Genomic DNA, 12,135 nt, shown 5'->3' with positions numbered 1-12,135 from the left:
GCACCCCACAGCCTCTGTTATGGGCAACCACTCCCCCGATCGCATCTCTCTTGGTCCAACCGCAATAAATTCCCATCCAAGAGAGACAGTCATCAGTTGAGTGACGGTACTTCCAATGGTGCCACACAATGCTTAACCTAATGGAGCCAGGCAAAAATACACATTGAGTAATGCTGTTTAGGTCAATCTCCCATCATCTGCACGCACAGGTTAGAGCTGCCAGCCCAAGGAGAATGTGATTTGCAAAGATTATGGGCCTCATTACACGGTGGGCGGTAACCATGGCGCTATTAGCGCCATGGTTGCCGCCGGTATCTTACCATGTCCGCCTTGGAGGATGGCGGAATTACCGCCCTACTCCAAGGTGAGCGGGGGCGGTAATTCCCCATTCACCAAGGCTCTTCCCCATTCCCATAATGGGAAAGGGGAAGGTGCTAATTACGGTAGCGCAAATTGCGGTACCGTAATTAGCTCCAAGGTCCCTTTGCGGCACCCAACTTTAACGGCTGGTAAAACCAGCCGTTAAAGTCGGGTCCCGCAAAGGTAAGCCCCTACCACCTACCGTGTAATGAGGCCCTATGTCTCATGCGTTCATATTCTGCATTCCAAAGAGTGTCAAAGCCCCCTCATCACAGTCCTTAATCTGATTTTAGGATATCATTTAAAATGAATGAGTATCATACTACATGAAGTTTGGACCAGTGTTAAAGGATGTGCATGCATTTAGCACTATTTGGGCTGCATGCGCCATGGGGAAATTGTGCAAACATGTTTTTTTTCTCTTCCTATTGCATAAGGATGTCTGCAACAGGGCAGAGGTGAAGGGACGGTGTTTTGCTAATGTTTTCTAAGACTCACGAGACAAAGGGCTTATTCAAAATTCACCTGAGACCATATTACAGCAAACCGATTTGTATTTCCTTTCTGTTTCTGAAATTTGCAAAAAGGTTGCAAATATTGCTCCATTTTCAAATGCAAACGATAGAACTATGTGCCAAAGTAAGTTTGCTCCAGCTAAGCAGCAAACAAAACAAAATGTGTTTGCTTCATGTTTAGTTTAGCGCAAAAATCTCTAATAATAAGGACTGCTGCAAAATCTGTTTGCCCCAATCTGGGTAACACAGGCAGCGACGGGGGCCCAGAGTATGCACTGTTTAGCAAAAGTGCAAAATGCCACCCGGCCCCAGATAGAAGACTTGCCCGATGCCACGTATCCCTTGGAATAGATAACTTGGCATTCCATGAAAGATGCCTATTGGTTCCTCATTGCCAGCTGCCTTTGGAAAAAGCCAGCAATGGTCCAAGGCAAGGCGCAGTGAAATGCACCCCTCCCTCAACCCCCCAGTCGTGCAGGAGACCTGGCACACTCAGGATAAAGGAGGACCGCGCCACCTGACAGTAATAACTTTGCTTAATTGAGTGTGATGGAAGGGTTCTCTCCCGCCTTCAACTTTTTCATCTCCTCCCCCCACTCCAGCTGGTTTCTGGGAAATATCGCCATCCTTTTCCATATGCACGGTGTTCATAAGTGCTCATATATTGCATAGTTTCATGGCATACTGCCCATGCCATATACACTAGACAGGCCCACAGTTTAACGCTGGACACGCACATGGGAATAAACTCTATTTTTCCACTAAAGTGCACTCAGCATAAAGCAGATCTGCAGCAGTCATGAACGTCCGACTCCGTTATGCCTCGGCGGTAATGGTAAAACAGGCGGTATTTCAAGGAATGTTTTTTTTTCCCTTCCACTCTCATTAGAATGTGGGATGTTTAGCCCATTCAGCATTTTCAAAATGCCACATGTGGTAATACAACATGATTAGGGAATGGAATGCCACCTGAAGTCCAGGTGCATTACTGTACAATTTCACCTCCACCTCGAACGTGGATGCAGTATTACTTTTTTTACCACCAAACTATGTAGGTGCTCCCCAAAACATCCTTTCAAGTACCTGAAGGGATGCGGTAAGAAATGGCGCACCCAGAATTCACAAAGCGCGCACCATAGATTGCCACATTGTGATGCTCTTGCACCACCACTGTGTGCGATTGCATAATCCAGAGGTGGAATGAACATTACCAGGCATTGTAATGTGCGTTTTACGTCCACTAACGCGATGCACCCTGGGATGTTTTGCAACAGGTGCAACACCAACCACAATGAGTGGGAGGGGCAATGCGGACCCATTTTTGCATTCTTTTACCACTGGAATAAACTGCAGTTGTCCCGCATGCATTTCCATCCCTAGTACAGCAATAGAAATGCATTGCTGTACTGTGTGAAAGGCCAAGCATGGTACAGCATGCAGTAATAATTTTGCCACATGAGGTAATTCAATGAAAGCAGATTGGATCTGTTTTGCTGGAGTAAAGCCATGATGAGTTATAGATCCTAGAAAAACCTGTGAAATGGTTTAATCATCAAGGTTCTGCCTGAAAAGAAGTATATTAAGCCCTTTCCAGAACCCTTGGTAGTTCAATCATGTGGGATTGTTTAAACCGTGCCACCGCTGTGACCCTTGCAGGGATCAAAATTAAGATTGGGTAAGCAGGAGCTAAAAGCAGCAAGTGGGTGTCAAGCAATAACCAGTAACCAGGAGCCACAATGGCTGGACAAGGTGCTGGGTTAAGCAAATCTGACTTCTACATACACTGCAAAGGTATGATTGTGTTCATTGTGTATTATCCCTTATGCTTTAAATGTGATATAGATGTGTCCTAACGCTTATTTATAGATTGTCCCAAAGGTACAGAGTTAAATTCCCATAGGTGTGTTTGTTGGGCATTGGTTGGCTTGGGGAGCCAGAAGTAGCTCCTGGTTGGGGTCAATCAGACCAGGCTCTTCTACACTTTTGCCCCCATCAGCCCCAGCGCGCCCTGACGTTCTCACTCGGTGTACTCTGTGCTTTTTCGGTCCAGCGCCCCCTTGCTGCATGGCTTGACAGCTCGGTTCGCAGGAAATAGTCTGCACACCTTATTGCGTACATGTGCCAGATAACAATCAGTGACACGTGCAGGGCGAGCCTTCCTATTCGCAATTACAAAGAACAGGATCCACTCACGTACGCAATGTTTCTAGCATGTATTCAAATGGCTCGCCACTGCCGTGTGGTAATATTTGGTTCAGAGTTAGCCACAGAACACGCAGGCGAGAGTTAATAAAACGAACCAACTGAGGTCGTCACTCACACAATGATTGCATGAATTATGCAGCTGTGCCATGCCAGAGAACGCTGGATTCACATCCTCCAAACACACTTACTTGGCCCAATGCAGGGTGTTAATACAATAGCATGGCTTGCTGCCCAATGAACTCCCTGGTGAGGCTAAGCGCAGCGGGCAAGCTACTTTAGCTCAGCATCTAGGGGATAGTGGCATCCTTTAGTGGGGGCTGGGAAAGAATTGCAGCTTCGTGCAGGCCGTGTCATCGGAGGACTGCAGCGCTATATAAGATGCATAGCGGAACAGCTGTGTCATAATCAAGGCTGTGGAGTGAGAGAATTGGTTCATCATTTTGGTTGCATGGTAAATCATTGTGGCTCGGCTTCGGGTGTTCAGTGAAGGGGTTGCAGCATCGTGTGAATGCATACCGCGAGAATTGCAGCATCATTTAGGAATCACAGAATTACATAGGTTACAAAATGATAGAATTATTGCACCATTTAGACTGTATGTTGGAATAATTGTACCCTCGTTTCTCCTGTTTAATGAAGGGTTTACAGCATTATTTATAATGCATACTGAAAGAATTGCATTTTCATTTAGGATGTACAGTGAGAACATTGCAGTATCAGAATGCATAAGGAGAGAATTGCAGCACCATTTAGGATGCACAGAAAGAACATTGCAGTATGATTTAGAATGCATACAGCGAGAATTGCAGCATCATTAAGGATGCACAGTGAGAACATTGCAGTATCATGTTGAATGCATAAACCGAGAATTGCAGCATCATCTACGATGCACAGTAAGAACCTTGCAGTATCATTTAGAAGGCATAAGAAGAGAATTGCAGCATCATTTAGGATACAAAGAGAGAACATTGGAGTATCGTTTAGAATGAGTACTGAAAGAATTGCAGCAGCATTTAGGCTACAAAGGGAGAGAATTGCAGCATCGTTTGGGTTGTTTAGTCAGATAATTGGAGCATTATTTAAGATGTATAGTGAGACAACTGCATCATAATCAAGGTATAAAGTGAAAGAATTGTTGCATCATTTAGGCTGTATGGTGGAATAATTATAGCATTGTGTTGGGTGTTTAGTGATGGTGGTGCATCATCATTTAGAATGCATACTGAGAGAAGGCCAGCATCATTTGGGGTGTATGTTGAGAGCATTGCACATTTTAGCTGTATGGTGAAAGAACTGCAGCATGTTCTCGGGTGTATAGTACGAGGATTGCAGCATCATTTAGGATGCACTATGAGAGAACTGCAGCGTCAGTTTTGGTGCATAGTGGGAGAACTTCAACATGATTTAGGCTGCATGGTGAAAGATTTGCTACATCATTGAGGGTGCATACTGATTGAATTGCAGCATAATTTAAGATGTTTGGCGGAAGAATTGCAGACTCATTTTGATCTATAGGGGGAGAACTGCAACATGATGTACACTGTATAGTGTACGATGTGCTGCATCATTAAGGATGAATAGTGAGAGAAATGCAGCATCATTGAAGCTGCATGGCAGATGAATTCCAGCATCATTTAGGATGCACTACGAGAGGATTGCAGCATCATTTAGGATGCACTACGAGAGGATTGCAGCATCAATTAGGATGCACTACGAGAGGATTGCAGCATCATTTAGGATGCACTACGAGAGGATTGCAGCATCATTTAGGCTGCACTACGAGAGGATTGCAGCATCATTTAGGATGCACCACGAGAGGATTGCAGCATCATTTAGGATGCACTACGAGAGGATTGCAGCATCATTTAGGATGTGCATTGAGAGATGCAGTCTCATTTCTGATAGATAGTTTGAGTATTGCAGCAGCATTTTAGCAATGCATTACCCAATGTAATGTGTTTGGAAACAGGGAGCTTACCATTCCTTGATCAAGTGCCATGCATTGCTAGTTCCTTTATTAATGTTTCCAGAATGAGCGTCAAAAGGTAGGAAGCGTGATTCTGCTTACCACCTCCCTGGCCTCTTCTAGCAGAGCATTGCTAGGGTAGAATATTAAGGGAATATGTCTGTCACCCGTGGGTCCAGGCTCGGACTGGGGCATACAATTTTCTCGGGCACCAATGAAAAAGGGGCCACCGTTGCAAATGGCAATTCATTCCTTTTGTGACATTGTTTGAATAGTACACAAGGAGAAGTCTTTTATAAAATGTGATGCAAATTGCACTTTTTAAAGAATATTTATTCAGCAACACTGGTCAAAACGATTGGCTATGTAGTGAAGTAACTCATCAAACTGGCCCGCACTAGCAATTTGCTTTTTCGGTTCGGCCATCGGCCTATTCAGGCCCAGCCTAAGGGGGGGGGCGAGCCGGGCGACTGCTCAGGGCGCCATTAGCCCCCGCCACGCCAGCTCGGGGGAGTCTTTCAAGGGCTCCCCCGAGCTGGCGTAGGGGGAGAAGGCGCAGCAGGTGGGCGCATTCAATGTCAATCGGGTGCTCAGCACCCGATTGTCACCAAATGCGCCCCTCTGCCGCGGGCGCCTTCACCAACAAAAGGCACTGTCAGCCCCCCGCCACGCCAGCTCAGGGGAGTCTTTCAAGGGCTCCTCTGAGCTGGCATAGTGGCGGCAGGTGCCTCATTTATTTATTTATTTATTTATTTGCATTTTTAAAGCGCAGCAGCTGCCCTGGGGCATCGTGGCGCTGTTACAAGAAGGTTTACTTGGCATGTTGAATCGGTTGTTAGTCAATGCACCTGCGGAGCACATTTAGGAACAATAGGGTGCTGATGCACCGTATTCAAAGAATTACCTCCTTGCCGGAGCGAGGAGTTTAAAAAAAATAATAATAATTTTTTTAAATGTGACACTCGGTGGCCACGCCCCCTGTTGACCAGGGGCATGCGGGGAAGGGGTATGGGGTGCCAATTCGCCCAGGGCGCTGCTGCCCCTAAGGCCGGCCCTGGGCCTATTGCCATATAGCCAGTCCGAGCATGCGTGGTCTCTTACCTGAGCCCCGGTGAAGCACAATGAACTGCAACGGAAACAGTAACACGAGTTATAGAGTTCGATACCTGCAACATCTGGAAAGCGAATGCCTCGAGGGGCAATAGAGCTATTATTTTGAGGGTCTTGAAAGCGAATTGTTTTCCTGAGAATATTATTCCAGCATGGATTTAGCTGCAGGGGAGCAGTTTACAAAGTGCTTCTGAAATAATCTGACATCATTGGCTAGATTGGCGCAATTTGCGACACATGAGCGCATGTGGAATGCATACAGGTGAAGGCGTGGGATGGCGGGTGTCCAGTGATAAAGCCGCCTGGGAAATGGCGTCCAGGGGGCGACATTTCCCCAGAAATGCACCCTCAGTAAATCCAAACAGTTTCCCCAAATATTCTACGATGGGAGTTTATAATGTAAAATGATACCCCTACTAGAATATCTGAGGAAAGTATTTCAGGGGTTAGGAAAAAAGTCACCTACCTGGCGACTTTGTCCAGGTGACTTTATCACATGGAACCGTATGTCGGTGTTGCATTAGGAAAGTGATACGGGTTAGGAGGAGAAGTAGATCCAACGAGCCTTTTAGGCCAGAGAGTGATCAGAGGGGATTCAAGAGGTGATGGGAAGGAAGGGCCAATAAAAGTCAGTCTTCAGTTTCTCTGGCCAATTGCAGGTGAGACGCAGTGAGTTTGTGAGGCCACAGCTGGAGGATGCACGCCTGTAGGTTTCTGCTTATGACATTCCTAGATTTCCAGTCTAGCTGGGGTCCGGCTTACAGTGATACAGGATTGTCTATGGTGATGCAGTGGTGGTAACTGTTTGTAAAAAGTGCAGTATGTTTTGGACGGAATTCTGACTGATGAGTGGTCGAAGCAACTCCATGAGGGGTGAAAGAGAGGTGATGGTAAGCTTTCACTCAACATCTCGCACGCACACACGCACACATACACACAAAGACACACACATGTATTCACTAACACATCGCCCAGTCACTTACTTTTTCACTCACTCACTCACTCACTCACTCACTCACTCACTCACTCACTCACTCACTCACTCACACGCACATACATTTATTCACTCACCCATCGCCCATTCACTTACTTTTTTACTCACTTACTCACTCACTATCTCACTCACTCACACACACACATGTATTCACTCACCCATTCACAAACGGACACAATATGACAATTTAGTGTCTTTGCTCTGTATCTGTTTGGTGGGAACTCTCCAAGAAGCATACAGGACTGTGCCTTTTCCTTTCTCGGCCATTCTGGCATCCCATCTCCTTTTTTATTTCTCTTTTTTTAAACCTTTATTTAAGGCGTTTCTGGCATCCCACCTCGTGAGCAATCTGGCAAGTGGTTAGAAAAAAAATGTAGTGCTTTCCTGAGATGATTCCCCATATAATAAAACGTAACATATCATGAGAGCCGCTGCCAGGATTGAGTCCTTGATGAATCTATTATGTCACTTACTGGGGGTCCAATGTCACCTTGTGGTCCAGTCATCCCTGGATTCCCTGGAACACCCGGAGCTCCAGGACCACCCTGTGGGAGACAAGCAGAACAACGTCGACAGCATTACAGTGGATTCGTTTCATACTTAATAAGAACCTGTGCTTCAGAGATGGCTGGAGTCAGGATATACATCATCACACACAATTCAGTTTTCAAACAATTCAATCTAAATGTTACACTTTGCTAAATTCACATCAGCATTTAAGCTACATCTCTTCAATTCCTGGGGTAGGCTCGAACCCCCAATATCTTAGTTAACAACCACTTACATTACCTGATTGTGCTCCTTGTGATGAAGTAATTCCCAATGCATTCTCTGCCAAATGGCAGTCTTTATCCACGGGAATGTCTGCCTCCCCCACCACACCAAGCCACACTCCCCTTTTCCCACTACTGAAGTGTCGTCACGGTAGCCACTGTCAGTTGTAGTCCTACTTTTATGTCGATTGCCATCTCAGTTTTTTTATTTCCCTACCTGGGAGCACAACTAAGGGCCTGCATGGCTGGCTCGATCCATCATCCTCGAAGGGTCGCTTAACAGGGCCACATGTAGTTGCGTAATAATAACACATATTGCTTGAGTATCAAAACACAATTCAGTTCATGGTGAGCTCTGTGCACATCAGGAAATTTTGTGAATTAATTGGGCTCAGCAATAAACAGTATGATGTATATATTGTTCAACTTTGTCAGGTAACATTGCGATAGGCACCCAGTTATTAAATTCATTAATTAATCTCTTATAACACGATTAATATTAATACCGGAGACCAATCTCTAAGGGTGAGACCGTGATTCGTACCTGTGTTGCTTTGCGTTCTCTTGCTTCCAAAGCAAACACGTTTCCCCTGAGTTATCCTCCTGGCCCATACCTACCGATACAGTGCCTTAGTGTGTTCGGTTGTTGCCAAGCACCTCAAACAGGGCTAAAAGTAAAATAGTTTATATTTGCACCTTGGAAGGGGCGTTGGCCAATCAGGAGGCTCAGAGCACAGGGTCAGTTGGATGGTACAAGCCTGCTTTCTGAGCAGCGTGGCAGCCTGGCTGCTGTTGTCCAGTGTCCCCTGTTATTCCACACTCCTCCGTCCTATCTCCACCCTCCCTCTCACCTCTTAGCACCCGTGTAGTTATCTACGCAGGTGCTAAGAGTGTGTTTTAAAAAAGACCAAAAAAATGCTTTTCTGTGCGCCACAGTGTTCCCAGGGCGTCCGCTCCCGAAAAAGGATCAAAAAGAAGGTAAGTGGGGTTGGGAGGGCAGGAGTGGGATGGGGGAAGAGGGGGAAAAAAATAAAAAAACGTCCCCGCGTCCCCGGCAGGAGACGAGGGCAGCCCCCAGCCGTGTGGAGGCGCAGAGCGGGGATGGCCCTGCTCCGAGTCTCCACACGGCTGGAGGCTTCCCTCAGCCCCAGCTGGGGACGCAGGACCAAGAAGGTAAGTTGGGGGGGCGGGTGGGAGGGAGGGAATGTAAAAGAAAAAAAAGAAAAGACTTACGTGTGCCCCCGGCTGGGTGCGAAGGCAGCATCTCAGTCGCGGGGAGGCTCAGAGCGGGGATGGCCCCGCTTCGAGCCTCCTCATTGGCTGAGGGGTTGTCACGCCCCCCGCCGGGGACAAAGGCTGTGGAATCCCGACGGAGGGATTCCCGGCCGGGTAGGGACCTGGCGAGAGCCGATCAGAATGCTTGTTGCATTCAGATTGTCTCTCGCCGGGTTGCTAATATTGAAAACAGACTGTGAATCACGACGCAGCACTGGTCCACGCAGAAAGGTTTTCTTCTTTTTTTTTGTAACAATGCACACCCTTAGCACCTGCGTAGGTAACTAAATGAGGTGATATTACCCAAGGTGTCAGGCTTTGCTTGGGCCCTTAGCTTGGGCAGCAGGACGTTACCGACAGGGTTGACCCGCCGCCGTGGGTAATATCACCTGATTAGTAGCTCTGCGTTGACATTGCAGAATCATGCTTGGGGATCGATGGTATGGATCTGGGCTTGCGGGCTGCGTTAGCTCTTTCCATCAGGTAGACCTCAATGGGTATAGATGGAAGATTCTGGATCGACTCACCTCTCCCTACTGTAGAGTGCCAAAGGACTTTATCTTGCGACTTACGCTTCTTAGCACGTATATGGAGCTCGGATTCAATGTATGCATCTAGTCACACTCCACAATGATCACTCTCAATCCCATCAAAGTTTCCAGTGATGTATTGCTTGGATAAGCTCACAGGTTGGTTTATTTGATTGGGAGCAATGACTCATTTTCATTCTGGCAGTCACTAATGATCGGTCACATAGATGCTCATGAATGCTGGAATGCTGGTACGGTGTTCACTATCTAATAGTGCACTAGGGATAATCTGGACACACTGATGACTTTTAGGATTACCAGCCACTTGGATTTATTGACATTTGTTCTTAATAACAGTATATGCCTATATAAGACCAGAGCCTTAAACCAACTACCGCCATACCTGAATCTGTTCCTCTGTCAACAGACTAGAGATAAGTTCCTCCGTATGCACCTTAATGTGCTACCAATAAGAGAGGTCTTGGCACAAACCAAACAAATTGTCGTCACTTCCAGAACATGTTGGCTCTGTCACACTGCTGACCAAGCAGAATCACTATACCATATCATTATGGAATGCCCAGCCCTTGCAAACAAATGAAGAATGTATTCTGACATGCTTCCTTCCGAAGTGTCGTTGCTATCTTTCGATGATCGATGGGCAATTCTGATGTTGGGCGGCAACAAGAGATTGATATTTAGAGTGGTACAATTCTGGAGAGACCTGATTGGAAAGGCTGGTATATAATGAGACAGAGTCCGGTATAGACTAATCTGTTGTTCACCATTGGTTTGGACTAGGATCCTAGAAGAAGCAAATCTTTATTTTTAGAACTAAAAATAACTAACTAACTAACTTTTAGACAGAATTCACCTTTGTTGATTTCTAGTCCCTTATAAATTCTGACTATTGTGAGGATTTGTCGCTGATGATGTGCAAACACAATTGAAACTGGAGGATATAATGAAAAGTTTGTATATAATGAGACAGAGTCCGGTATAGACTAAGCTGTGGTTCACCATTGGTTCGGACTAGGATCCTAGAAGAAGCAAATCTTTATTTTTAGAACTAGAGTGTGAGACAATTGTCTACTGTGGATTCTAGTTATGTCTATTTTCACGGCCCCTGCTTACTCACTTTTGTTGATTTCTAGTCCCTTATAAATTTTGTCTATTGTGAGGATTTGTCGCTGATAATGTGCAAACACAATTGAAACTGGAGGATATAATGAAAAGTTTGTAAATAAACGAAATCATTTCATTAACATTTTTTAAAAACAGTATATGTAAGTGTTTTTATATAATGCAAATATAACTGGGGACAAATGAAGCTCTGTACAATGATAAAAGTTTGGTTAGAAAAGTGTGTACGCTGGACAAACAGCTGCAGGCTGGCCTTCAGGCCGAGATATACAGCGGCTCAGGGTCAGGAATCATTGTCTCAGTGCTGATCGACAGTTCTGAAGCACTGGTTGAGACGTCTCGGATGTCTTTAAGCGATGGTGGCTTGACAACGGTCAGCGTTGCCGTTGGTTACGGATCGAGGAGCTCGACTGGTTCAAAAATGTCCTTTAATGTGGACATCAGTAGATGCTTGTCGAGGCACTTCTCCCAGCTTCTTCAATGGGTTTGTGTCATCCTTATTTTTAAGCGAACGGCCCACAGCTGTGGAGTGTGTTGCAGGCAGCTGTCTTGTCCTTGGTTTTAGGTTCAGAGACCTTTTGGCATTTCCTATCCAGGAAACCTACTGCAGAGCTTAACAGGGCATGCTGTGTGCTGGCTGGGTACCGTTTCTGCAGTGGCTGGAGGGTCCTTTGAGTTCTGTATCTCCCTCTGTTCCCTGGGAGATGTTTAGGGGAGGGATCTTGTTTCCCTCTTTGGATATCCTGGCCTTCCTTCACTGGTGGAAGATGTAAAGCAGACTGTACCTTCAGCCAGGGTCCAAGGATGAGTTCTTCTTTCTGCTTCTTGTGAAGCCCTCGGATGATCTGCCAAAAGAGGGGATCAGCCCTCTTTTAAAGCCAAGTGGCCACAGTGATTGGTTTAGGCTAAGCCTACATAAGTGAAACAATCCTGGGGTCCCTAACAACAATCTCCTGAATGGGTGAGGTCATACCAAGAGTGCTTTGCAATAGGAAAAGCTAAAGGAGTGAACACAGGAACCAAGTGTGTCCCAGAACCAATATGGCGGAAACCTTCTCTCAACAGAAAGAGCTCTGGGCGCACTTCCTTGTGAAACTAAGTCCTACCCTTCTTCCTGTCTGTTGTTGATCAAAGAGTCTCTCCGGTTAATGGATCTCTCTGTGGTTTGTGATTAAAGTGGCAGGTCTCCCTTGACGCTGCAGTGAGACCAGATCTCTGGCACTTACAAATCACATTCTTGTATCTTATGAATTGGGTCCCTACT

General features: G+C 46.0%; 1 protein-coding gene across 4 annotated transcripts in view; it reads right to left on the bottom strand.

The window, feature by feature from the left end:
- COL14A1 (collagen type XIV alpha 1 chain) overlaps positions 1–12,135 on the bottom strand; it is a 699,289-nt gene that overhangs the window by 22,827 nt on the left and 664,327 nt on the right. For all 4 annotated transcript variants that reach the window (XM_069621559.1, XM_069621558.1, XM_069621560.1 and 1 more), the window contains one exon: positions 7,624–7,695. In XM_069621559.1, the coding sequence (XP_069477660.1) occupies positions 7,624–7,695 (72 nt within the window). The remainder of the gene's footprint in view (positions 1–7,623; positions 7,696–12,135) is intronic.

This window comes from Ambystoma mexicanum, chromosome 5q (genome assembly GCF_040938575.1).
Source record: "Ambystoma mexicanum isolate Mex_15411 chromosome 5q, UKY_AmexF1_1, whole genome shotgun sequence".
Taxonomy (NCBI): Eukaryota; Metazoa; Chordata; class Amphibia; order Caudata; family Ambystomatidae; genus Ambystoma; species Ambystoma mexicanum.
The sequence above is the reverse complement of the archived record's forward strand: the minus strand, read 5'-3'. Positions and strand labels throughout refer to the sequence as shown.